Source organism: Oreochromis niloticus, linkage group LG18 (genome assembly GCF_001858045.2).
Source record: "Oreochromis niloticus isolate F11D_XX linkage group LG18, O_niloticus_UMD_NMBU, whole genome shotgun sequence".
In the NCBI taxonomy this organism is placed as follows: domain Eukaryota; kingdom Metazoa; phylum Chordata; class Actinopteri; order Cichliformes; family Cichlidae; genus Oreochromis; species Oreochromis niloticus.
The window spans coordinates 10,578,177-10,605,230 of NC_031982.2; the positions used below are offsets into that span (position 1 = coordinate 10,578,177).

Below are 27,054 nucleotides of genomic sequence, written 5' to 3' on the forward strand. Positions count from 1 at the left end.
CTGGAACCTCAAACCACTGTGAATTCATTTTGCGTGCTTTTAGAAATGAAAATGATAGCATGATGCTGAGCTCCTGGACAGTATTTGAGTATTTGGCTGCTTTAACAGCATAAAGTCCAACAGTTGCTCTGGGGATTTCATCCCTGTACTGTTCTGTGTTATACTGGGATCATTAAAGGTTACCTTCATTGTTTTGAGCACTAATTACGTCAGTGGGTTGAAAAGAGCCCAGACTTAAGACTGCTATTAGTTTCAGAAGTTTTTTTTCTACTCTTGGTTCTGCATGGTGCGATGCGATATCCTTACTATGGTCTTCTCAGGTACATACATTTAGTTGTGAGCACAGAAGCCCCACCCATGTGCCATACAAGCCTGTGTATGAGAAAGATATTGAGAAGAAAGCTGGTTTTAGGGGAGGGTGAAGGAAGCTAAGCTTGTTTCAAAGAGAACAATTAACTAAAAGGGTACAAGTACAAGGTGGTAGAGGATTATTTGTAACAATGATTGGCAAAGACATTGGAATAATGGTCTAAGATGAAAGTATGGACCTAGAAACATAATAGGTTAATTTTAAATACAGTGCAAAAGTCTTGAGTCACCCCTCTTTTCTTTATATTTTGCTTCCAAGGAGCCAGACTTTTATTTTTAAAGTGCTATTGAGCAGTAGTTCTCAAGGACATCTTTAAAAGACATATTTTGGACCTTGGCTGCTTTTTCAGTCCAGTCCTTGCACCTGTTCATTTCCAGTGGAACGTTTTCTTTTTTTTTAAAGACCAGCACCAATGAACCATTCAAGGGCTGCATTTCAACCAGCAGTGATGGGGACTGTGTCAAAAATTATGGAATTATAAACTAGGAAAAGTACAGTCAGATTTTGTTCCAACATGTAATCCTATCTAAAAACCATATAGAAGAATAAAAGCACATATTCAATTTCATCTTTCAGACTTGCTAGAACTGTTTTCTGCCTTATTGTGTTAATAAAAATGTGTTGCACCTTTTTCTAGCTTTCCTAGATAACCATGAAGAAATGAGGGGTGGCTCAAGACTTCTGCCAAGTATCAGTATCAGCTTTAACCTAGACTATAAGCTCACATTAGTCCAATGCTGCAGATGCTGGTGCTTCATTAATGTTTTAAAAGGTAATCTTCTATTTAAAAAAAGAAATGTTGTTACACTATCATTTGCTTCGGTTTCCACTCCTCTTGCTGCACATGGGAATATAAGCTTGGAGGTTTGGTAATTAACTTCTATATCTCACAGTATCTCAGTAATTAGTGACACCCTGTTACTGTGAGGGCAGAATCATGGTGGTTCTTCCAGAGGTAATTAATCTCACTGAAATAAAACACATAGCAGAGCATCACCTGATGTGCATGACGAGCAGCTTCAGGCTCCTCTAATTTTATAAAGTTTATGGTCTAACTGAACACCAGCAGGCACTGATTAGGTTACAGTGGGAAGTGTTGCCTGTCTAAGATCCAGTGTATCATACACCCTGAATCAGTAATCAGCCAAGTTGTGTTACTTCTGAGGCATACCTTTCTTTATGAATTTAGACAAATTAATTTTACAAAGTGTTGCATGACCAATCGCAGTGTGGCTCATGGCTGCTTTCGTCTAGTCATATTCTGTAAATGGGATCTGGCAAATGCTTTAAAATGAGCAGCTTAAATTCAGCCAACGGTAATCACAGGCACAGTCACCTGATCTTCCCTAACGCTACAAACTTACCTGGTTCATATTCTCACGAACGTTAAATCTTAAACAAAAATGATTAAAACTGTGTTCATTGTCTTTCCGTATACACACACAAACACAGTGATTACACACACCTACATTTCTTTCTGTTATTTAAATCTTATTATTTGAACAGTTCTCCCTTAGAAATAAAACAAAAAACAAAAAAGTAGGGGGAAAAAAAAAAAAAAAAAAAAAAAAAAAAAGCAGACTCAAAAAAACAGTTTGATACTTAATAAAACTTTTATTACAATATATGTATCAAGAACAAAATCTGTCAGGTACAAACAGCACAAAGGAATGTCAGAACTCACATCTCGGCTGGTGAGGGGATCGTTGGCTACACTGACCTCATCAGGTCGCCTTTAAACTCTGCGGTCACTAAAACCACAAAGCGTTCAGCAGTAGGGACAGGTAGAAGTTTCAACTTCTTAAATCTCACTGTACCAATAAACTCGCTCACTGCTCCTGTCACATGACTTCACTTTACACCGAGGACGACACAATTGAAGGACTAAATGCATTTAGTTAAGTGAAAGCACCAAAGAGGCCTCGCGCCTCATTTGTCTGGCGTATGGGGAAGACTATAAAAGGTTATGGATCACAGTTTAATTCATATCAAAAGGAGCTTAACCACACTCGAAGGCAGTTGTACATACTGACACCGATCTGATAAAAGCACAAATGGATGAAACACTGCCCTAAAATTTATCGTAATTCTTTAATGGGTTGAGAATCGCATGCGCATGAGCGGGTTAACATCAATACTGAGCAGGACAGGCCCCATTTAATGGCAAGCATGTATGGTGAACTCATAAACTGTTAAATAATGTTTTCTCCTGACAGGAATAACATTGACACAGTCATGTAACAATGGAATAAAAGAGGTTTTTCAGCTACGTCTGCTACTACAGTTATCTCTCTCAATGACACTCCTTCACAGAGCATGTGTTAGCATGTGCTCCGACAGACGCTTCAGCACTAAAGTCTTCGCATAGAAGCAGCAATACTTTGGTTTTCTGAACAGCAAACAAAAGGGAAAAAAAATTAACTATCTCCCAATATAAAATATGCAAGCATTTTAAAATATTGGTCATATGACTTCATTTCAGTAAACGATTTCTTCTAAAGTGGTACAATTTAAAAAAAAGAAAAGAAAAAAATAGAACCGTGTGTAAATATATAAATGTAACACTGTTGAATATACTTTACTGTATGCATTAAAAAAAAAAAAAGACTCCAGATCCCATGTGGAGCTGAAATTACAAAAATAATAATAATAAAATAGTGGCAAGCAAGAGGAGTCAATGACCAGGCAGCTTTACAGCTTTTCCATCTCTCTGGTCAAACTCGAGCAGTGGCTCAAATACCTAATCCAGAAAAAAAGAAAAGTAAGAATATTAATATTTGGACATCTGAAGATAACCAAGTTCAGAAATCTAGCATGCTGTAAAATAACTGATGATGTGTCTGCAGCAGAATCGGCCTTGAGTGTTTCCACAGGTCTCACCATCACTTTCACACATGTTGGCCTTCTCCCTCTCCGTCTCCTTGTTTCTGCATCTGGGCTTGCATCTTGGCAATCATCTCCTGCATTCGCCTCAGCTGAATGACACAGAACATCAAAAGGTGTGAGTCAGGACACTCTCACGGCTGTGACTTTGAAGTTTTTCTATAGACTCTATCATATAATATTGTTTATTGTTGTTTCTGCAAGGTTGTCTACTTATTTGTCTTATACTGGGCCTTGGTGCACACCCTCACTCCATCCCCTGTCTGAAAGATGCCATTTCATCTCCTCTCCCTTTAAATTCGCCTCCTTGCTTGCAACAAGCAACAAATCTTCTGATTAGCTGCCTGTTGCAAACACAAGCAATAAATGTGCCTTATCTTTATCTTGACCCAAAAACTTTCTTGAGGAAACCTAAACAACACATTTCTTTGAAAACAACGCTTGTAGTGTAGTGTCTAAAATATCTCACCTCAGCCTCCTTCTCCTGCAGGATCATATCCTTGTCCATTTCCTCCGGCTCGGGTCCCTTTCTGCTTTACAGACACAACTATAGTTACTGCAATGCTCTGGACTGAAAGATCAATGACTTAATTATGCAGGACATAATTAAAAAGATAATCATTAAAGCAAACACACAACTGGAGAGGTTATAAATGCTCTTGTAGTGATTTTTGAAGCACGATTATTTAGTCAGCAGAGAAATTGTGTTTTCTCTGCATCAGAGTGTTGCCATTTTAAGCAGCGTTAAGCAAACACAACAAAAGCCACACTGAGGAAGTAGAAAAGCGGGTCAGTGGGTTAGTTTTGTTTGCAGGAACAAGGCTTCTCAGAGAAGAGTTGGCAGCTACAACAAATAACTACACAGAGGTGAAAGCATGAAGATTCAAGAGAGAAGCAGTGAGTGCAAAAGTCAGGGGAAGAGCAGGACCTCCCCCAAACTAAAAAAATCAAAAATAAAACAGTACCTCCATCAGTCCACTCACTGGGGAATAAGGCAATTCAACACCAGACACCATCTTTGGACAGATGGCACGGCAAATATGAAGACAGTAAAACCACTCCCTTATCCTGTGTTGCCTTTAGAAGAAAAGTCTAAAAACAGTCCTTTGGGTCTACGTTAGGGGTTAAATAATGAGGTACCCACGCTATGTTAAATGCTACACACAGTAATCTTGTTTCTAACCTGCGCAGATTTGTAAACTACATACAAGATAAAAAAACCAACTACAGCTAACAGTACTAAATTCACCTCCAACTACCTCTGCTACAGTCTATTACAGTTCACATGCAAAAATCACGGGTTAGAGCTACTGTACTACAGAACTGATACTGGAAAAAAGGAAATGAATGACCGGACTACCCAATGAACAGGAATAACTCTTTATTTTTCCTTTTCTGGTTGGTTTAGCTGGGTTTTGTTAAGTTTCACCTAGTGTGTGTGTGTTTTTCCACAATACAGAATACTGGATGTAAATGTACACCCAGCTCAGAGATTTGCTGTTTGAGGAGGGGGAGGTGCAGAAAAGCAAGCAGACAGGGAAGTACGTACGCAGGAGACAGAGGCAGAATGTAACCATGGGAGGACAACCTGCCACCCCGTTTGAGGCGCTCCGAACGGAAGTTCTCATAGTGCAGGTCCTGGGTTACTTCCTGGAGATCCTGCATGTGGGTTCTGTGGGATTGAGGAAAAGTCAAACAATAAACAGATTTGCAGAGAGCTCAGGCACCGCCATACTCCCTCCAAAGGCAGGCGGAGGCCGTCTAGTTACAGCGGTTGGAAAATGAGACTACTTTATGTACACAGTTTAGTCAACTCACAAACTTCAGCACTCACATCAGCATGATCCGCAGTTTGAGGAAATCATTGTGCTCTGGGTTCTCCACCTCCACCACTCCCCAAGGGTACAGACGACCTCTGACCTTTTTCCCTTTGGCCTCAATCTGCTGGTTGGACCCTACCACTGCAAATGGGATGCTAGCCTGGAGAAGAGGAGCAGTAGCTCATATTTCTGCTGTCATGTTTCAACCACACACCACGGATAATTATGATACTCAAAACCAATCCCTAAATTGATAGTTGGAAGTTTAACAGAAGCAGAGCTGTCCCAGACGACTACCAAAGCTTCTACAGTGAATAATCAAAGCTTCACAAGATGACCAGGAGGGTAGGATTGGGCTGTCTACCACCTCACCCTAACTAACCAGCCAGCTAAACCAGCAAATCCTGCATTTACGACATATAAACTTACTGTTTTTACAAAAATGTAATATTTGTTGGAAAGGGCTGTCTGATAGCTTTCCTCTTTGCAGTGGGTAACACACTGAACCCTTACCCAGTGTTTATTTTGATGCATTTGTTTTAAGCACACGTGCCATCTCACAAGTTCATTCACAGAAAACACTGAGATAGAAACCATGTTTTGCTACTCAGCTCAAGAATTACAGCGATGTAATGTTTTGTTCAAATCTCCCATCGCTATTTGCGTAGGAAGAAGACAGAAAGAAACTTTTTTTTTCCAAGGTTGAAATCCTGCACAGATAATGAAGTCAGTACCTTGAGGATCCTCGTCTGCTCTTTGAAATCTTCATCTTCATCTGACTCAGCATCGGGAAGATGGTAGATTTTGATGCCATGCTCGTCGATCTCGTCGAGAATCTTAATAACACGAGAGTGTAAAACAACAGTTATTGGCCGTTATGTTAAAGTGATGATGATCCTCTGCTTTCTTTTGTCTCCAGACACGAGATAATGATCCTCAGAATCATTTCTCAGGACCTGCTGATACAGTAGTACCTGCAATATTCTGATGCACCCGATGGATAAAGCAGTGAGTATGATAACATGATACTGTAACGACTCTTCAAGTCAGGAAATGGAAAAGTCCCCGAACAATGGTGACTCTGGTGTCCTCACCCTGCGCTTGAGCCTCTCCCTCTCTCTGAGGGTGAGTGTGTCGGCCTTAGCGATGACAGGAACCACATTGACCTTGTTGTGAATGGCCTTCATGAACTGGACGTCAAGTGGTTTCAGGCTGGGAGGGAAAGGAAACAGAGGGTCAACGAGAGACAAAGAATCTGCGTGAACAAAGGACCTTCACTGTAATGACTTAGGCCTATACAGTATTTGTGCAAGTGGGCATAGCAGGACGCACCCGTGGCCGAGTGGGGAGATGAAATAGAAGCAGCAGTGAACTCTATTGTCAACAATGTGTCTACGATTTAGGCCGCTCTCGTCGTGGAGGTAGCGCTCAAACTGGTCATCAATGTAGCTGATAATGGTGCTGAAACTGGATGGATCAAAAAAAAAAAAAAAGTTAGAAATTATACTGAACAAAAGCAACCACAAAGCCTGGCTAATAATAGATTCTCCCCTATCCTTAAGATTTCAACACAGTGTTATTTTGAGCCATCTAACGTTAGTGGGTCATCACCACTCACAGATCACAGGAATAAGATAGCAATTCAAATCCAAAAATACCTCATCTACTCATCAGCCTCCACCCTACAATGATTTCTCACCAGTCTTGGCTGTTGATGGCGTCTCCGTATCCTGGTGTGTCAACCACAGTGAGGCGGAGCTTCACTCCTCGCTCCTCGATTTCTACAGTGGATGCCTCGATCTGAACTGTCCTTTCTATTTTTTCTATGAGGAAGAAAGATCAAACACAGGTTTCTCAAACTGCTTCACAAAAAATGAATCATATGTGTTTTCAGCGTGTAAATGTGCGTGTGTGTTTTACCTGCTGCTCCGGGAATGACTCTCTCAGGGTACAGGTCAGTGAGGAAGAGGCTGTTGATCAAGGTGGATTTTCCAAGTCCAGATTCACCTTTAGATAACAGGAAGGTAAAGCTGTCACAAGAAGTAAATGAGCGCTGTATAAACACACTGCTAATAATTACAAATGCACAGTCAGGTTCCAGTTAGTGCAAGGCTCTTCCAATGCAGAGCTCAGTTTCAACCAAAAGAACAAAGACGTCCTCAGTGCACCGCAGGAAATGAGGCATCTGCCTGTAACACACACTGCATCTCACACAAGATGGAAATACACATCAACCAAACTCTAAATCTGACTTCAGCATTAATCTTTCCCCAGCCGTCAGGTGACTGAAACCTTGTCAGAAGCTGGGAAGGATATGAGTTTGTTCATGAGTTAAGGGTAAGAACCTTAAATTGACCAGAGAGGTTACACAAAAGAGACCTGACATTCAAAAGCCAAATAGAAATCTACAGAATTCCAAAATCAGCAGGTTAAACAGGAAACATAACACCAATTGTGTTGCTGTGTTGACGTATAGCAACCATATCTTCCTGCTAACATGCTGAAAATGTAGGCGTGTACCTTTTTACCTAATGAACTTGAGTTAGCAGGTCAGTTGCTCATGGATGGTAATCCCCAGGGGACTTGGTTTGAATCGCTAATAAAATCATAATGTTGTGTAGTAAAAATAAAGCTTGTGGTGAAATTTCCATTTTTCCATTTTCTTTATGACTTTTCAAATTCAGGGTCGGGTGGAAGCTGGAGCCTATCCCAGCTGTTATGGGGAACAGGCAAGGTACACCCTGGACAGGTATCCAGTCTATCACAGGGGAAAGGACTGATGTGATTCTAAAACTATATTACCTCCAGCTCTTTAACAAAATAAACAAAGGGTAAACAAACTGTATTTAATGACAACGAGAATGACGTTATTTGAATGCCTCAGTCGATGTAATTTATGAATGAACTACACATCAGTATCAATGTCTTCACAGGACAAAATTTAAACCATGGATCGGAATACCAGTAGTAGGTGTTACTCAAGTGAAAGACAATCGTAACTCAGTCTGATAATCAGGCAAAGAAAAAACCCCCTGCACACCACACAAACGTCTGATCTGATCTGCTGCATCGCTTCAGTCTAACACTCTGCCTGCTGTCTTGAAAAAAAGATTCAAAGCAACCGTAAAGACAAGAAACTACTGTTTAGTTTCTTAGTTACATCCAGCTAAAAGCAGAAGTCGAGCGCAGACAGAGTCTTAAACAGCTGCTACTGCTGCTCCCGCCAGGCTGTGACAAAAGATTTACTGAGGTCTTCTTTAGTGGCAATTTGCCAGGTAAGGGAGCAAACTGACATATTTATTATGCACACTGCAAGTTCAAGTGCGTGTGGGAAAGGAAGAGGCTACAGAGGACTGCACAGCGTTTTAAAGCAGAGATCAATGCTTTTAATTTTCATTGCAACGTTATTATTTCTATATGTGGAGCAGAGCAGCAGCTAGCCGCTCACCCAGGAAAACACTGATTTGATTTAATAACGGGGGTTACACAGAGGGTATATTACTGCATTACAAGAACCAGCAGGCCTCGCTGTCCACTGTTTGAATGGGTCCCTCGAGGCACACAGGCTACATTCCTCTCTGGTTTATTTTAAAGCAGAAGGATGAGCAGTGTTGAGGGGAGCTTCGACCCTCCCCCATTCCCAGCAAGCACAGGGGTTCACACAGTCACAGGAACCAGAGCAAGAGTTTACACTGCTGCCAACATCAGCTGAGCAGCTTTACCGATGACTACGTCTGCCCAGAAAAAAAAAAACTTCATGCACAGTAAGACAGTCAAGTGCACGCCTATGAATTATAGAACACAAAACAACCAGCGTGCTCACGACACACAAACGAAAAAAGCTACGGTAGCCAAAATGAGCTCAGACTGCAAAAACTGCATATTGTTCAGGCGACCAGCCAAGATCCCAACATGAATTTAACCCAATAACATGGGCGAAAAAAGACAAAATACATTCCACAAAGTGGCCGTGTTTACTCTAGCTTTAACATTCTTATCACTGAGATACATTATCATTTTCCAGACTAAATAAAAAACGGCGTCACGTCACAGCAACATGAAAAATGTGGTGGGAAAAGCATTAGCGCACTCACCTACAACCATAAGGGTGAACTCAAAGCCCTTTTTTACAGATTTTCGATGAACCTGATTAGGCAGGTTGGCGAATCCAACATACCCCGGGGTCTCGGGGTTGGAGAACTGCCCCTGCTGTAGAGAAAAGGGAGGAAAAGTAAAAAGAAAGAAGTGTAAAATGATTATTACTTCCGATTAAACTGAGCAGGATAAATGTGAGGCGACAGCTAATTATATGCGAGCGAGCTTAAATCACTGAGCAGGCTTGAGTGTGACGGGGTTATTTAAGAGGCTATTTCCAAAAGACCTCGCACCACCCCATTCATCCAGCATTTTCTACACGCAGCTCATCAAAGGAAGCCATTTACCAATCCCTGTAGCTAGCCAGGCTGTATACCAGAAAATTCAAATATAATACAAAGCAGCACCTTCTTTATTCAGTTTATAAGGTGGACAAAGCCTCCATTCCTTGTCCTTTCAGGAAGAAGGTCAAGATGAGTGAGCTTGATAAGCAGTGTGTTTTTACACTGCCCTTAGCCCTTTCAGTACAAAGAAAACTGCATGAGTGAGTCATGAGGATAATGAGCAGCACGCAGACAATGTACCCATTAACAGGACGGTAATATCTATGCCTAAAAAACAAGAAGTTTCGACTCAGAGGGCATATTGGGTTTCCTTTTCACTACCATTAAAGCTACAGCAATGGAGTAGGCAGTCACTGAAGTACAGGCAGGAATCTAGTATTACAGCATGCCTATTGGTTCAGATAGAAAAACTGGTTGGTTGGTTTGTTTGATATGATTTACCTTCATTTTGTCAGGTTGAGACATTTTTTCCTCCTTGTTTAGGCTGAAAGAGAAGACAAAAACAGAGAGATATAAACCAAGCAACACAAAAAAATCTTTTCTCACCCTTCTTCTAAAATGGGGGTTGGACTCATGCAGTCACATACTCAGAGGCTTCAGAGTATGAGAGACAGGAAGTCTGTTTTGTGCTCGGAGTGGCTTGTGAGAGTGATGTGTCTCACCACAAAAAAAACTGCTTTCCTGCTCTAGGTGTCTGCATTACAGCTGCATCCCACTACAGCTCTATGATCTGAGGGAAGAGATGAAGCTCGAGCCTTCAAACCCAACCTTTCTGTAATTACCATCATATCTGTCTCTTTTGCTAGTTGTGTTGTAGGCTGTTGTATCTTATTCGAACAGCCTTATTCAGAATGAACTGAAACTGTGAGAAACACACCCACCGTACGAGGGAGAAGACGTTTTCTCTGCATATAACCGAGCATTTCTTTTCCGGTTAATTAACTAAATATGTTTCCGAGATAGTTTAGTTGAGTTAGCATTACAAGTCAGCTGATTTTCCGATTTTCTAAATGTGACTGATACTGCTTAATAAACCAGCTTCGGGTATTTTAAAATTTTGCTATAGCGGTAACAAACCTCCGGGTTATCAACAGTCAACTGAACGCTGTTTAACAAGCTAGCAGCCCAAGCTAGCAGCTCAGTACACTGTTAAGCTAAGCTTTAATTACTATTAACTAGCCGGGCAGGAAATCAAATAAGCTAATGTTAGCTTCGTCGTTTTAACAGCGACGGCGCCGACACACTCGGTGATAAATAACTTGTGAAATGCTGAAAAGTGCACGGTTACCTTGCAGAGTAGATGGAAGTACAGAGAGCGATGAGCAGCAGACTTGGCGGACACCTCAAATTCTTCAGATTCCGCTGCAGCAGCTTCCTTTAGCACACAGACCACAATGCACTGGGCGAGAGGAGCGCAGCAGGCTCAGCCCTCAGCCGAGCCACTGAAACTGCTAACTAACTAAAACTAGGTGCCAAAAGGGTAAATCAAATAAAAACTAGACTTTAGAAAATATAGATAAATAAAATTACTAAAAACAGAGAGGAAGATTATTTTGTGTTAGTCAATATAGTTAAGTCATTGCTGCAGATGTTTAGTAAGAATAGGTTAGTAAAAGACTTGGCTGTAATACCTGATCTAAAATTTTTAAATTTTGCCCTTGAAAAATGTCCTCTATGATATAATAACAGGATTAAGCTAACATTCGTATCAATGAAAACTAAGGTGAATGCTGAACATGTTAAGACTCATAGAAACTAAACTGGAAAAAACAAACAGATTCGACCGAAAACCTAATTGAACCGAAAACACTGAAGTCTGAAACTGACACACAAAAAAAGACTTTGCCCTGGACCCTGTGAGTCAGCAACAGCCTGTGTCATGTACAAGATCGGCCATTAGAAGTGCATTATAAACGATAAAAGCCCATCAGACAGAGCATGGGGGTTATTAACAGGCTAGACTCCCAAAGGGGATATAATAAGTAGCAGCTACCCTGAATTATTAATATAGTCCTGTCTGTGATGTAGCTCACGTTTAGCCTCTATGGTAAGTTCAACATGGGGAAGTCTTCTTCTTCTTCCACCTGCTGGTATTGGGTGTCACCACAGCTGATCATCTGCCTCCAGCTCACCCTATCTCTAGAGTTCACTTATGTCACACCATAGTATGCATGTCCTCCTTCACTACACCCATGAACTGAGGTCTTTTGTCCACTATATCTACTATTCCTCCTCCCCACTTGTCCACACCATCCAAAGTTAATAAATCCAACATAAATGATAAAATATTTTACATTTTGTGAAACATCTACAATTTCATTAACCGAAGTTTCATGAAGCTGGAAGATCTTGTGAGAGACAGGCTTTATAGCATTTTTATGGATATATTTTTGTGATGTTTTCAGATATTTATTCTTTTACACTCTAGTTCTCCCTCAATGGGGAGCAGCTTCAAGGAATCAGCATAACTTCTAGTTATTCTCACCGATGTTAATAATGGAATTAATATGCCACTATTGTCTGCCCATCTTCTTATCTCAGTTATGTTTCCTAACAGCAGACCCTCTAGACTGAGGGTCTGCTGTTATAACCTATAATGTAGGTTATATTGAAGATAGGGGTGTAAACTGAGAAACACTTCCATGTGTCAGCCTGTTTCAAATACTTATCATTGCTGGTATGTTTTCCTCAATGATGCCAAACTAATGCAATGCAGCTGTTGCACAACTGAGTCAGAAACTCCTGTTATTAGATAGTGTTGAGAGAGATCGTGTTAAACAATGCTGATTGTCCTTGTAAGGGAATCAGTAAATAATGTAAGTTATAAGCAGACTTGATATGGCACTAGAATCAATTACTCATTAATACCAGTCCCCGCTTGCAGAGCTGTCTGAATAACAGTGGAATGTAGCTTAAAAATGTAAACAATCACAGAGTCAGGCTGGGACAATCCGGATCTTTTTCTTCTAAACAAAATGGCCTTCACATGACTAGCTGTGGTCTGATTTATCTGTCTGAGTTGTTTAACTTCTCTATCTACGGTTATAAGCTGAGAGGATCTGATAGCACTTTGGGTGTTCGGGTAAAGCATGGGTGCACTTGTCCTCTCAGGGGGAAGGGTCACATTTCTATACCAATGATGCCTAAACTGTTCCTATAAACAGTGAAGCACACTGATCATAGGTTCAAGAGGAAAGCATCGCTGATTATATTGTGTCAGTTTGCTTTAAAAGGAGGCTTCTCACTAGTCACAACATAATGTCTTTGCAGCACATGTAAGGCTATCATGAAATATGCGAGAATCATATCCTGTATTTCCTGCTTACAAATGGGGCGCTGTGTAAATAAAAAAAAGGAATTACTTAAATTTTTTTTGACAGAATTTTACAGCCTGATGCAGTTACGCACTGATATCTTTAATGGATGACTCCATATTACATCTCATTTATGGAACCTTTGAGAAAAAGAAAAAAAGAGAGATCATGGTTTGATGAAAATGATGTGATAGCTCTAATTATGTGCACATTTCTGCACATGTCCAGGGTCATGTCAAAGTCATATTGCCCATTCCGGCACACAGCTACAGCTACACCAGTTCATGTTAAATGTAGAATAAAAATGCACCGATGGCCTCCATAATAAAGTTCAATTAAGTCATACCTAACCAATGATGTGTTAAATCCAATTAATTATGACTTTGGTAGCTGGACATCAAATGCTTGTGGGGCACCGAGCTAAAGTAACGTTACCTAACAGGTTACATGCTAGATAGTGAATTTATTGAACGTTTGGTAAAAACCAAGTTTGACAGCTGTGATTGTTAAATTTTATAAAGTATACTTCTTCCATCCTTTGCATGCGGCTCGTTGGTCTAGGGGTATGATTCTCGCTTTGGGTGCGAGAGGTCCCGGGTTCAAATCCCGGACGAGCCCACTCTTTTTAAATCACAATTATTTTTGACGCACCATTCCACAGTTTCTTACAGACGTGTATTACGTTAAAGTTTTGGTTTTTAATAATGTTCTAGAGTAACTGATATTAGTAATAAGGCTTTTTCTCAAAAGACTTGGGCTGTGTGTGTGTACATTCCCGAGTCTCCTAACACTCAGCGATATACTGATCTCTTGTGGATTACTGCGAGTACTGCAGGTAGGTGTGCCGAATATTGTTTTTGAAAATATTTCACAATCATTTTAACCAAATTTAGATAAATCATTTTTTAAATGCTTTCCTGGTTAAAATAAATAAATAAATAAAGGTAGTTTAGAAAGCATTCATGTGGATTGAAGGCTGTCTTTCTGTCTTCAGCCAGTAGTAGCTTATCAAACCTTATACTGTGCCAGCACCTCTGCTCTCCCATTTTTAATGTAACCCAGGAAAGCCACTCCTCTGCTTAGGCTGAGTCCAGAAGACATCTTGGGAAATACCAGCCTGTTTCCCTTTCTGTAACAGCATGCACATCATCGTTACAGAAACTACACTATTTCCATTATTTCCATAAGCTTCTTAGTGGCAGCTCAGTCTGTCATATGTATTGGCTTCATAAAATGAGGCGTCTTATGAAGTTTTTTAAAAATATATTTCATGTGCTTGTTTCCTCAACTCAACAACATGGCAAAAAGCTAAAGTTCTGCTTTGGATAAGAATAAAAGTTCCTGTGAGAGAGCGCAAACAAGAAAGATCCATGTAAAGAGCCACAGCTTCTCTTTTCTCGGCATCATTTTTTTTTCAGTGGAAAACAAACTTCATAGCAGAATCAAAGACAAACAGGGAAACAAATTCTTCTCTGTTTTTTGGTCACATTTACAGTAGCAGATATGTAGATATTTTACAGATGTTTAACATTTTCTGTCAACAATATTAACCCAGGCAAGCACTCCTCTCCTCTCTCCACCGTCACCACAGCCCTTTAACCAGAGTGTCATTTAAAGTAAGCAGCTGCCTGCTTAGCCGGCACCTTTCACTTTTCAAGCAGCACTTAATTTACTGCAGGACATTTTAAATCTCTTGCCTCCATGGCACTGAGTCGCTGACAAATGCCTGGTTGCAAATGTATCTCATTGACTGCTGACTCAGTTGTATTACAAGCTGGCTGATAGGGGCTGCCACAGTAAAGTGGCCCTCAGGTTTATCCTCAGATGTTGGAGGAAGTGTATTAATTTGGTTTAGATGGGGCCTTATGAGAGCAGACTGGCAGGCAGACACGAGCCAACCCCCCCCCCCTCTCTCCGTCGACCTCGGATTGAAGCTATCTGCCACAGAGCCAAAGCATATTCTACCATCAATGTGTCAGGGGAAAGCTATTAAAACCGCTTTACTTTTCCTAAGTATCATGAGAATAAGCACAAGATTTAGTGAAATCCTCCCTGGAGCACTGAAAATCTTGGGGATTTTTCCGCTGAAACGTTTCCTAATGGGCCGCTCAGAAGTGTCAGAAACTCTTGTTAGACTTGAATGTTTCGGGATTTCAGTGTATTTATTTGCAGCTGAAATGACAAAATTTTAAGTCTCAGCGTGCCAGAGCTTTCCACATCATCAGATGGAAACAAATTCACCAGCAGAAAAAAACAGAACCTTAGATAAACTCAGCTTACCTTTTCTCAAACACCATCAGTGCACCCTCAGATCACGCACACTGATGAGCAGCAAAGCACGGCGGATTAATGTGGTAAAGCACCTGAGCTATTTCTCCATATGATGATCTTTATCTGCTTCTTCGACCCTTCACTGAGATCTTAGAAATAAATAAATAAACAGGGGACTTTTTTGTCAATAAATCAGTAATTTCCCCCACTCTTCTCTGCTGAGTTTGTTCGTTGATAGAAGTGATGACTGAGATTACAAGCTCATCATTTTGATTTATTACGCAAACTTTCCCCATGCAACCTTTTTAAAAGGTTTGTAAGAAAAGTGACCCTACTTACTTTTATACTGGCGTACAACCAAGAATTTCATTTTGACCATCAATTAAACTGCTAATGTATTTTTGAGTTTATTCATTGTTTGGTCTATAGAAAAGAGAAAAGTTCATGACAGGTTCATTTGATTTGTTTTGCAGTCTGGATCCATTTGATGCCACGATTACTGTATCTTGGCCATAAAGTAGAATATCTGTGGCAGCTGTTCTTAAACATTAAGATACTGATTCAAGATTTATTTTGGTTTTGGATTAGTTATTACATCAAATTCACTGAACTTACAAACTTAAGTTTATTAATTTAAAAGTCAGATATTTAAAATATTGTTGATTGTACAGTGTGGTTTATGTAACATTGGTTAAATTCGAGTGCTTGTTAAGTCACTTGAGATACTGTCACTTAATCATGAGTACGTTACTATTAGTTATTATTAAGTGATAATTAAAAAATGATCTTTTCTTACATGCAGGCAGTGGAGTGCTGTAATTCCACCATGTTAGGCAGAAATAACTATTTCAACTACTGAAATGACACCATTGCTCATTACTTCTCATGCATAAACTCTTTAGGCTGCATGACTACCAGCATTAGTATTAAAAGCATTAGTAAACCACTTTAAGTTGTCTTCTTATCTGTTTACAGTGAACAAAACATCAGATTAGACAGACCCACCTTTACTGACACAATGATAGTCATTAACCCAGCAACCCACTGCACTTATGGTGTCACAGCTTTCATTATATCAATGTATTAAAGAAAAATCACAGGCTGAGGAACTGACCTGTAAATCAATTCAACAAACAGAGAACATTGGTACTTCCCTGGTGCATCCACTTGGAAAGCTACAATATTAAATGACAAAAAATTGAATAAAAATTTTCATCAGTAAACAAAAAAAAGAGAGAGAGAGAAAGAGAGAGAAAGGGTAGAAATGTCACTGAAACTCAGACTATTTAAGTAATTAGCTCGGGGGTGGGGAGTTCACACTGCTTAATCTATTTAATTCATTTGTAGATTTGGGCTGAGAGTACTGAAAAACATACATCTGCCCAAATGCATGTACTAGTCACTTTACTGGCTACACTAGTACTAGGCTGGACTGCACATCCATGATATTAATCTCCTTTTCTACCAAACCCCAAAGGAGATGTGGTGACTGTGGAGGCCATTTAAGTGCAGTGAACTCGCTGTCTTGTTCAAGAAACCAGACTGAGATGATTTGAACTTTGTGACATGGTGCACTGCTAAAAGGAGCCATCAGAAAAGGGGTACACAGTGGTCATAAAAGAATGGACATGGTCAACAGCAATTCTTAGGTAGGCTATGGCGTTTTAACAATGCTCAGTTTGTACTACAGGAACCCAAAATGTGCCAAAAAAACATTCCCCGCACCATTACACCACCTCCAGCCTGAGCTGTTGATACTCCATGCATCCATATTGTTTACACCAAATTATGACACTACCACCTGAATGTCATGACAGAGATTGAGACTTAAATCACCTTTCTTCCAGATTCTGATGCTCAGTTTGAACTTAAGGAGATCAGCTTGACAATGTCTACATTCCTAAATGCATCGAGGGGCTGCCGTGTGATTGGCTGATTGGAGAGGATGATGGATAAATTCAAGTAACAATGTTTCTCCCTTCTTATTTTATAGGCTCCTGTAACTACCTTTCATATCATTAAGAAAATGATCCTGCCCCAGCTCAACTTTTCATTTGTTCTCATGAGCTCAAAAGGAGCCATTGTTTACACGCCATAAGCTTTACCCAGTCAGTAAAATCAGGCCGTGTTGTAGCTCCAAGCCTTGTCAGAGCACCCCAAACTCTCCTATTAATAAGCCTTTACAGCAGCTGAAATCCACCTCCCAGCAGACAAGGTTGGGCAGATTGTAGTAAGGATTTTAAAGCCATTCATGCAATTTCCCAATAAACCCTTTTTCACAAAGAAAAAAATTCCCAGAACCTCCCAACAATGACTGTAAGAAGGTAAGGTTCCTCTGAACTATGATTAAATGATTAAAACAGGTTCATTTTAGCCAACTGACTCCCAGTTAAAACAGTGAATTCGAAGTGGGGGCTTTATTTTAACAATGCACCGTGACAAGAGCTATCCAGGATGTAGTCTTCTCTTAGGGACAGCCTGGAGGAGCTTCTATTAAGCCCAACACAAACTATGCTGGAACATCAGTGAACAATATACCTGTCAAACCCATCAGTGTGTCATCTTTTTAAAAAGCTATTTCATAAGATTAAAGAGTTATGTGATTACTAATCAGCTCTGCCAATAAATATGCAGCCAATTAATGTGGTAAATAAGCAGGAAACTGTTCTTCCCTCAACATTAAATTGACTTGATGGATTCTTTTCTTGTCAGACGCCAGCACACTCCCCGGCTCGAGTGCCTGGCCTGCCTCTCCGTGTCGTCTTTCATTTCCTTTTCACCCCCAGGTCTTTTTGTACCTGTCAATTTCTTTCTACAGTGTGACTCCTTAATCCACCTGAGTGCATAGAGGACAGTTTTGACATAAGAAGAAAAGATAGACTCCTAAGGAGAGGACCAGTATCTTTAGAGCCTTGGGGATAACCGGATTACGACAGCCATTTTGTGCTGCTGGCAGTTTTTCTTATTACCCATTTCCCCCCCATCATCTCTCCAGAGTTGAAACACTGCCCTTTCTTAGAAGTCACTCCAAACACAGACACAATACACGTTTTTCTTTTTTATTCCCCCCCCCCAACTAAAACAACAGAGAGAGCTTTCTGCAGGATAAAGAAAAAAAGACAAATACCAGTGACAAAGATAGTTTCCCCACGCTGCCCTTTGTGCAGTCTACCTTGCATGTTGTTGTTCTCAGACAGTGGAAAACTCTCTAAAACATGGTCCCTCTGCAGAAGCAATAATTGTCTCTGTGTGGCAGTGGGTGCCTCCTGCGTGCGAGGCCGTCTGAACCTACCGCACGGGAGATAACAGCACAGCTATGAGGAGACAGATCAGCTGTCTGACCCCTGCTGCCAATCACTTTATCCCTCCAGCCCGTCTGCTGCGAGGGAACCCACAGGGAAAAAAACACTCCCTGAAAACGTCTTATCATCTCCACCACTGATGCATTGTGCCCTACCGGATCTTTTATGTCCATTTATTTTGCCTTTGAAGAGGCCTGTGGTGCCTTTGATTGTGGGAGGTAAATGAAATAAAGGCCCCCCTTCTCGCTGGTACCCTGATATCTGAATTCATCGCTGCAACCGAAACCTAAACCTTGAGCTTCAGCTGACCACCGCAGGTCTGCTCGCAGACAAACACATCCTGCTTCTGTCGTGGGTATAATCCGTTTTGCAGAAGTCATTTTTGGGCCTGGAAACCCTGTTATATGTTGTGGAAATGAGCCTCTACAGTACATGTATTCTATATCTTAAACCATTAGTGTTACCTTTTATATTAGGCAATAATAAATTATATGCACACAAACTACATATAATTCATAGTAAAGTTGCTGCTCAGTTTGTAACAATGTCATTTCAATAACAGATGAGAAAGCTGAAGCATACATTTGATCAGATAAGGTATAGTAATTATAAAACCTGTAACAATCAATGGAGTCACCCAGGACCTGTGAATTACAGCTCTGATTAATATTGATCCCGCAGAGTACGGAGGAGGGAGGGGTGAGCCACTCACGCACATATTGATATATAATAAACCTGCATTGTGTCATTGCACAGAATTCAAATGAGCGATGTAAAAAGTAAGACTAAAAACTGTTTTTGCAGCAAATGTGGAAGTGAGTTTGGAGAGATCAGAGATCGGGCCCCGGTGGGTGATGTTGCAAAGTGGCGAAACTGCAGGAAAAAGGGAGGGCTAGAGTTTGGGAGCGTTTTGTTAAGACCGGACCGAGGTCTGAGTCATTGTCAGTTTTACAGCCATGGCATGCAAAAGTAAGATGTTGAGGCAAAGAGGCAAAGACCCTTGCCAACAAGTTTCTTTCTAAAGACAGTCAGCCAAGCTGAATATGGGTAAATCTTAAAGACATACTAATGAAATAGCACTTATTTTTCTCGAGTCATCTCAGGCTGATCGTTACCTGTTTGGAAATGTAGCTATAGGTCCTTCCTCACTAAAGCCAGTAGAAGCATTTTGAAGGAGTCAGCTTATTATGCAAGGGCTTGTTGGGGTTTGGCCCACCAGCCAAGACCTGCAGGCATTCCCATTTAATTTAGTTTAACGCAGGGCCATATTTCAAGAGCCGTGTCATCCGTGTTGGAGGGGAATCTAGAGGTTTTAGCAATTTGAGGGGAGTAACAAGTTGCAGTTGGATTTTTTGGGCTGATTACATTGGTTTTAGACACTGTGTTTTTTCCACCATGCATTTAAAAACAATAGGAGCTGGTTCAACGTGGATTAACGATAGAGGTATGCAAGAATACTTTGAATGGACAGCAAAAAATTCAAAACAGAACTAAGAGTAGAAAAAGAAAACACTATAACCATTTCACAGAATCTACGGATGCTCAGGCAAGAACAACTGTGATGCTAACTGTGGCATAGTTTCAGAAAACCTGTCAAAATAAAATAAAATAAAATAAAATAAAATAAAATAAAATAAAATAAAATAAAATAAAAAATAGGATAAGAGTAGCTGACTTCCTTTGAAATGAAAAACACTTTGAAGATTATTATTGTGCAAATGAGGCATTCGGGGCCACAGGCAGCCGTACCTTTCAACCCCCTCATACAAATCCTTTTAGTTTCTAGTTTTCTGCAGTCCAGCTTCTTCCCTGGTTTTCATCCCTGCTTCTCTCAGTTGAGATTTGAAGAGACTAAAAACTGTTGGAGAGGGAGAAGAGGGGGTGCCCCTCAAATGTTGTAGGCCTTTACAGTCAGTTTTTTGTGAGGGGATTACAGTGCGCTCTCTCATTCCCATTGGCTTGGCCCGCCGTGACAGTGGTGTGATGAGGAGGAGGATGACATGCCCAGCATCTTCCATAACAAGCTTCCTCTTGGTTCCATTCATACGCCCAGGCTTTTGGCTTTATGTAGTTTTCAGCTCCACTTTGTGTAAACGCTTCAGTCAATTTGGACTTAGTGTTAGCTTAAAATATTTCTCTGGCTATTCCCGAGAGTTCTTCGCACTTTTCCATTTTACTCACTAGAGAAACATGAGCTTTTTGAAGTAGTAGGTAAATTTAAAGTGCAGTCAGTAGGTGTTTTAATTAATGCGTCTGTCCCTGCGATGGCAAAACCTTTAGATCACATCAAGAGACCTATGAACGCCTTCATGGTTTGGTCCAGAGGTCAGAGGAGGAAGATGGCCCGGGAAAACCCGAAGATGCACAACTCTGAAATCAGCAAGAGACTCGGAGCGGAGTGGAAAATGCTCTCCGACTCTGAGAAGCGTCCCTACATCGACGAGGCCAAGAGACTGCGGGCTCAGCACATGAAGGAGCACCCGGATTACAAGTACAGACCCCGGCGCAAACCTAAGAGTCTCCTGAAGAGGGACCGGTTCGTTTTCCCGCTGCCGTCTTTACTCGGGGACGCAGCGGAACACTTGAAAGGATTTTCCATTGACTCTTTTCTCGTCCCCGGAGATAAAGCCAGAGCTCTCCTGGCTCCCGCCTCCTCCGCTTCCTCATTCTCTCTCCTGGAGCCGGTGGCACATTTCAGCACCGGAGCTGTCCAGCGGATGGCGGAGATACCGCACGCTCTGACCGCAGGCGCCGTGCCCTACAGCGCGCACACCTTTGGATACCAGACTGGAGGGTTTGGGGGTCTGCCCTGCCCCGCACAGCACACCCACACTCACCCATCGCCTTCCGGCCCGGGATACGTGATGCCGTGTAACTGTGGCGCCTGGTCTGCAGCTAGTTTACAGCCCCAGGTGGCATATATCCTCTTTCCTGGAGGGATGACAAAGAGCGGCATGGACTCGTACGCTTCACCCAGGTCCAGTGTGTGACAGACTGGATACACATAAAGACGCATGGGCAGGAGGGGGAATGTTTGCGCACAGAAAGAAGAAAGGGTCGTTTAGAGACTCAGGCTTACATCTTAAAATTACTCAGCAAGATGACCACATTTAAATATTAAAGTGTCAGCGCAGATATTTCAGTCATGGATTGATAAAAAACAAACAAACAAACAAACAAAAAAACAAAAAAACAAAGCTATAAAAGTCCCTGTATTACTCCTTATTCCATGTAAATAGAGTAAAAAAAGTATTCAGAGAAGGGGAAGGGTGGTGATGATGCTAATTTGTTACTCTTTTGTAAGAAAAATCGTTTCAGTTTAAATACAGTGGACATGCATAACATAGGACCAACATGTCGAAAGCTCAAGTTATAGACTTGTCCCCTCCCACCTTTCCAAAAAAGTCAGGTTTTGTATTTTTCATTAGTTCTCACACTTGGACAGTTATTCCACAGAATATCTGCTTCATTAAGTGGGACTGTTTTTGTTTGATTGATTTATTTGTACTCTGAATTGGGAATAATAAATGTTTTCAGAGGGACTGTCTATATTTGTATGTTTAGAACTGCATTAAGTCTGTGTTAAACCGGGTCAAGCAGTGGGTCAGTTGCTGTTTGATGAATAATATTAAGCAGAATCTTGTAGTTGTAGTCACTGGGGGTGATCCACAACCCTGTTAATCATATTTTACATCACACATGAGCTGTAATAATTACTTCACTGCGATTGTGTTAAGCTGGGGGAAATTCGCGATGTGTTTGCATGACTGAGCGCTCTAACCACCTATCTTCTGATAAGCTGTTTTACAGACTTGCACTAAAGACAAACAGATACTAAAAAATCACAGACACTTCACAGCAACTGACAAACATTGCAAACATTACAAAATTACATTTTCCAGTCCAGTCATGTTTGACTACCGCATGACTCTGTGTGTGTATGTGTGTGTGTGTTTAAGCAAAAGTGAGCCAGGGTGATGATAAGCGAATAATAGAAACTTATCTCCTCTCCCGTTTGTTGACCAAGTGATAAGCAGAATCATGGAAACTGTATGAGGTACCAGTTTGTTTCACGTCTACAATATACAAGAAAGAGAACTCACAGTGAGCTTTGGTCTTGATGTTCAAAAGCTCAGCAAGCAAATCTCTTGTATTTGGAAGTGTAAATGGGAAAAAAAAAAACAAGGTGTCCTTTATTGTCTAAATGTGCATTTGTTCAGCATTACACAGCAGAAATGCATCAAATATTCCTCACTGGACTTTTAGCAGGGACACTGCAGCTCAAGAGAGAGGAGAGCCTGCAATCTTCTTAAACTTCTTAAGTCCTCCTGTGTAGCTGATGGTGATGTTTGGCCACCCTGATCGGTTTCCGCTCACCCATGTGTATCTGCACCTTTTTTTTCCTGCCTTTTTTCTAGTGTGGGGGAGTTACTAATGACTCTACACTGACAAACAGTTGGTAATTAGCCGGAATAGTAACGTTCTTTCTCATATTTACATTAAAACACTCATAGAGGTGTCAGGTGTTCCTATCGCCACTGTGGTCACACCACTTGGTAGCCCAACCCATGCTGCCGTATCACCCAGGGGTAACACCCAGTCTCCTCCACCCACCACACTACCACCATCACTACAAAGCACCTCTTTGCCCATTTTGATTCTCTGCATCACACGGCACACCTGTGACACCTTAATCTACACTCAGTTATATGTCCAGCTATACTTTAAGTAGTATCTATTAATCTACACACACACACTCCATCTCCGAGGTGTATATTTTCCAGCTTCTGAACCACTAAACAACGATGGCGCCTTCAGTTCTGCAAAATGGTGGATTCATCTTGGGTCTCATCGGTGCAACTGCCCTCATTGCAGCCACAGCCATGAACAACTGGAGCGTGAAGGACAGGCAGGAGCAGGTCGTGACCTCCGTTTATACCTACAAGGGTCTGTGGCAAGACTGTGAGACGACCTCCGCCGGACTCACAGAGTGCCGCCCGCTCTACGGCCTTCTGGGTTACTCAGGTATGGCGAGGCTCTCTCAAGCCTTAATTTTCACATCCTATCCAGTGACTGACTGTTTGCTTTCAAATTAGTCTAAATCATTGTTGTCTTAAACACTGAACATATTCAGGCTGGGAATTATTTTTCCCTCACTGACAAGGCCACAGCCGCAGGAGTTTTTCTGAACAAGGAAATGAACACTGTTCCGTCTCTGCTCTAAAAGGAGATGTTACATTTTCACTGATCATAGGAGCAATTCTGTAATTTGGTTATTTTAACGTTTCTTGAAGCGCGAGTGCTCAGTAGACGTTCAGGACAAGGCCGTATGTCGAGATCCAACAGATGCTTCCTCTCAAATGTCCCAGGAGGAGGTTGTTTCACATCAACATTTCAGCCATGATGAAACATGTAAAAGCAACAGACCCTTGTAATAATAGGGTGAAAACCTCACCCGATTCATCACCCATGAACCTGACTTTTTAAAAGTGTCTTTAGAAGTTTTGGACTGCCATGTAGGATGTAGATACGTTTCAAATTAAGTAAAGAGGAAGTTAAGACAAAACAAAAAAAGTGTCACAGAAAGAGATCAAACCCTTGGTTTTGTGAGGGTTGGGCCCACACCTATTAGTATTTGCATTAGCACTTCTATCATAAAGGCCAGGCCGAGACTCGGTTATCAGAAAGCAGAACAAACAGCAAGCAAAGGCACCTCCCAACAGCACATCTACTGTAAGAGAACACACTTCAAATTTTTAGACACATTGTATTTGAAGAATTAGTCATTTAAATATAAAAGCCTACCTCTCAGATAGAAGCCTTGTGTGTTTTTGTGAAGCCATCTACAGTTTTTGATATAATAAGACTTGAACTGAACTCATCAGTGGTCTTAGGTTGACTAGAATCAATGTAACGAGTTAAGGTCTCTGTGTTTTCTGTCCACCAGGTACCTTCCAGGCGGTGCGAGCTCTGATGGTAGTGGGTGTGGTGCTGAGCGTGCTCGGGGCGCTGATATCAGTTTTTTCCCTGAGCTGCCTCACAATGAATAAGATGGCAGACAGCGCAAAGGCTAAGATGAGCCTCACTGCTGGCATCATGTTCGTCATCGCAGGTATCAGCAATGACCAGACCTAAACACTCATGAATATGCAAATGATGATGTGGTGTAACAATCAAAGTAAAGTTCAAGGCCATTATTTACCTCTGTGACATTCAAATTAAGCTTTTTTTCTACTTTCTAGTACAAACTAAACTGAATTGTTGAAGTGTGAAAAGATGAAGGGTTTTTGTTTTTTTGTTTTTTTGGGGGTGGGGGGGGTTAATAAATGGCTTAAAATGATTGTTACAGAAAACAATTTTGACATAGAAGTAATTGCAACTTGAAGATGAGCCTGGCCTGAACAGGTAAACAAGTAAAACGGAGCTCTTTCATATGAGATAACTTGTATGAACCACCCTTGAAGTTTACCCAAATTACATTTTTTTTATTCGGTTTTAGTTTTCAATAGAGTTTAAATGGTTTTTGTTATTGATTTTTTTCAACCATTAAATATTCATGAGGTGTATTTATGAAGTTATGAGGGCTCAAATATACTGAAAAATTTTACGCTACCTAAAAAGAGCCAAGTTCCACCCACCCTTATGTACTTTGAGGGCCTGTAACTGGAACAATATGCATAATGTGAACTCAAGTTAAAATTTTGTACACTTTTATTAGATTATGTTAAAGTTACAGTACCACCGAATGTAGCAGATTCTGAATGGGTCGGTTATAAACTTTCCTCAGACCTGGCTGATTTTATATAAACCCATCCACTGACACCATACTGAGCTACACTGTAATTTGGAGTAAAATACTTGCAGCAGTGTTGCCAGCAAGTTGCTGTAACATTTAAAGCAACCATGCTGTAATTTATTTTACATTTTTACAGGACAATGCTGCAAAAATGCTATAATTTTACTGATGTTTTTTTACACTACTGTAATCTATACAGCCTACAATCTCGTGCTTTTGTTGTATTTACTTTAATTTGTACAATTTCTATAGTAATTTCTTTCATGAAACTGCAGTATTTGCAAAGAAGTATTGACATTCATCATATCCAGGAGATAACTTTAACTGCAGGAAGTATTCTTAAAGTTCTAGTTAACTGCATCTGACATCTGGAATTTACAGCACAGACTCTATATTTGATCTAATGGTCAAATAAACTGATATGGGCTCCCAGAATGCAGTTTGGATCAGTCTGAGGCCTGGGCCCAAAGGGATTATTTGTACCTGTATTATTTAAAACTCCTCATGTTTAATATGAGCATCCACTACAGTCATTATAGCAGCATTTGACAAAGCTGAGAGTGTGACACTTCCTCTAAGAGGTAAATAAATCACTGAGCTCCTGTCTTTCTCCTTCTCTCAGGTGTGTGTGGCATTGCAGGAGCTTCTGTGTATGCCAATCAAATTGTGGAAAGTTTCAGGACGTCCACCTACACCAGCTACACGCAAGAAATGATGGGAGAGGGGATGAACATGGGAATGGGTGGAGTAGGAATAACCACGTATGATGCTGTTTTGCTTGCATGTAATTATTCTCCATATAATTTCCATAGTGTGTGTGCAATGCCATGTTTTTTGTTTTTTTTACCAGTTACACATTTGGCCCAGCACTGTTCGTTGGCTGGATCGGAGGGGGCGTTCTGCTCATTGGTGGCATCCTGAAGTCTCTCGCTTTCAGAGAGATGATAAAGGATGAGAAACCACGGTAAGTCCCCTCATAGATGTACGATGCCAGAAACTAATGAGACTGCAAACCTTTTAAAAATGCAAAGATTGTTTTTAAATTACTTCCTGCTGCAGTTTTATCTGGAGCAGTTCCCTACAAATGCACCACCCGTCTCCCTTCAATTTTTCATTTACGTTTACAAGAGAAACGTTTTCATAACAGATTTTTTTCTGCCATTTGTTTCCTTTGCAGTTACCCAGGGGTTGTGTACAAACCTCAGTCCAACAATAAAACTGAAGTGATGGATCATCGGTCAGAGGGAGGCAAGAAAGAGCAACAGTATGTGTAACTTCAGTCACAGCGTTAACACGTGTAGTCTGACTTTACTATAGAAATGTGTTTCCAGCTTTACACGTTCAGTTTGCCTTATAAGGGGATTTATTTTCATTTGCTTCATATACGCATTCAATTGTACATTTTTATTTTCTGATAATAGAAGTTCGTAGTGTCTCACGTCTGTCCAGCTGCAGGTGTAAGGAAAGAGTTTTTGGCTATATAATTTTTTTAATTTTTTTACATGGATATAACAGTGGTTATGTGATGCTCAGATGCTGCATGTAACTGAAGCTTCTTTTTTTTACTTGAGTTTTGTGTAATCATTATCTGTCTGAAAATAAAACAGTGATTCCGAAATATGTGCACCAAGTGGTTGTGGTCGCTCCAACCATCTATTTATTAACTTACTGACTATACATACAGGTATTTAAAGTATGATGCATGTATAGAAACCTTTACTAATGCTGTATATTTTGCAGAGAAGTCCAAAGAACAGGTCGACCTGGTAAATTCAGGCCACTGTATCACTGTTTCCTAAACAAATGTATTGTTGTAAATGGAGATCTGCAATAAGGCCAGGCAAGTTTAAAGCTGACAC

General features: G+C 40.8%; 3 protein-coding genes and 1 non-coding gene across 6 annotated transcripts; 3 read left to right on the forward strand and 1 right to left on the reverse strand.

The window, feature by feature from the left end:
* Window positions 1-1,964: 1,964 nt before the first annotated feature.
* Window positions 1,965-10,954, reverse strand: septin2 (septin 2). 2 transcript variants are annotated; one of them, XM_005476016.4, is made up of 13 exons: window positions 10,801-10,954; window positions 9,954-9,996; window positions 9,168-9,282; window positions 6,994-7,080; window positions 6,773-6,896; window positions 6,406-6,540; window positions 6,168-6,285; window positions 5,808-5,909; window positions 5,088-5,233; window positions 4,803-4,925; window positions 3,723-3,783; window positions 3,251-3,345; window positions 1,965-3,110 (listed from the first exon to the last, which is right to left on the reverse strand). In XM_005476016.4, the coding sequence occupies exons 2-12, from the start codon at window positions 9,975-9,977 to the stop codon at window positions 3,259-3,261; spliced, it is 1,122 nt and encodes a 373-aa protein (XP_005476073.1). In that variant the 5' UTR covers window positions 9,978-9,996; window positions 10,801-10,954; the 3' UTR covers window positions 1,965-3,110; window positions 3,251-3,258. The 2 variants fall into 2 exon arrangements, with proteins under 2 accessions (XP_005476073.1, XP_003437838.1); XM_003437790.5 differs by having other exon boundaries at window positions 4,842-4,925; window positions 10,801-10,953.
* A 2,418-nt stretch (window positions 10,955-13,372) lies between these two features.
* trnap-ugg (transfer RNA proline (anticodon UGG)) lies at window positions 13,373-13,444 on the forward strand. Its single transcript has one exon. It is a non-coding gene; the product is annotated as a tRNA-Pro (tRNA).
* A 6,991-nt stretch (window positions 13,445-20,435) lies between these two features.
* On the forward strand, window positions 20,436-22,614 carry LOC100700331 (transcription factor Sox-14). Its single transcript, XM_003438028.5, has one exon. The coding sequence runs from the start codon at window positions 20,664-20,666 to the stop codon at window positions 21,387-21,389; it is 726 nt and encodes a 241-aa protein (XP_003438076.1). The 5' UTR covers window positions 20,436-20,663; the 3' UTR covers window positions 21,390-22,614.
* Window positions 22,615-23,026: 412 nt separating this feature from the next.
* Window positions 23,027-26,821, forward strand: cldn18 (claudin 18). Of its 2 annotated transcripts, XM_003438027.5 has the most exons (5): window positions 23,032-23,424; window positions 24,347-24,511; window positions 25,818-25,956; window positions 26,046-26,159; window positions 26,373-26,821. In XM_003438027.5, exons 1-5 carry the CDS (start codon window positions 23,205-23,207, stop codon window positions 26,467-26,469), a joined length of 735 nt encoding a protein of 244 aa, XP_003438075.1. In that variant the 5' UTR covers window positions 23,032-23,204; the 3' UTR covers window positions 26,470-26,821. The 2 variants fall into 2 exon arrangements, with proteins under 2 accessions (XP_025755913.1, XP_003438075.1); XM_025900128.1 differs by lacking the exon at window positions 26,373-26,821 and having other exon boundaries at window positions 23,027-23,424; window positions 26,046-26,163.
* The last annotated feature ends 233 nt before the right edge of the window (window positions 26,822-27,054 follow it).

Coding starts and splice junctions, on each gene's coding strand:
- LOC100700331 (XM_003438028.5), top strand. CDS start 20,664: ATGGCAAAACCTTTAGATCACATCAAGAGACCTATGAACGCCTTCATG.
- septin2 (XM_005476016.4), bottom strand. CDS start 9,977: ATGTCTCAACCTGACAAAATGAAG. Junction 6,897..6,993: donor AGTCATTCCCGGAGCAGCAG/GTAAAACACACA, acceptor TCTTCCTCATAG/AAAAAATAGAAAGGACAGTT. Junction 3,346..3,722: donor TGCAGGAGAAGGAGGCTGAG/GTGAGATATTTT, acceptor TGTGTCATTCAG/CTGAGGCGAATGCAGGAGAT.
- cldn18 (XM_003438027.5), top strand. CDS start 23,205: ATGGCGCCTTCAGTTCTGCAAAATGGTGGATTCATCTTGGGTCTCATC. Junction 24,512..25,817: donor CATCATGTTCGTCATCGCAG/GTATCAGCAATG, acceptor TCCTTCTCTCAG/GTGTGTGTGGCATTGCAGGA. Junction 26,160..26,372: donor ATAAAGGATGAGAAACCACG/GTAAGTCCCCTC, acceptor TTTCCTTTGCAG/TTACCCAGGGGTTGTGTACA.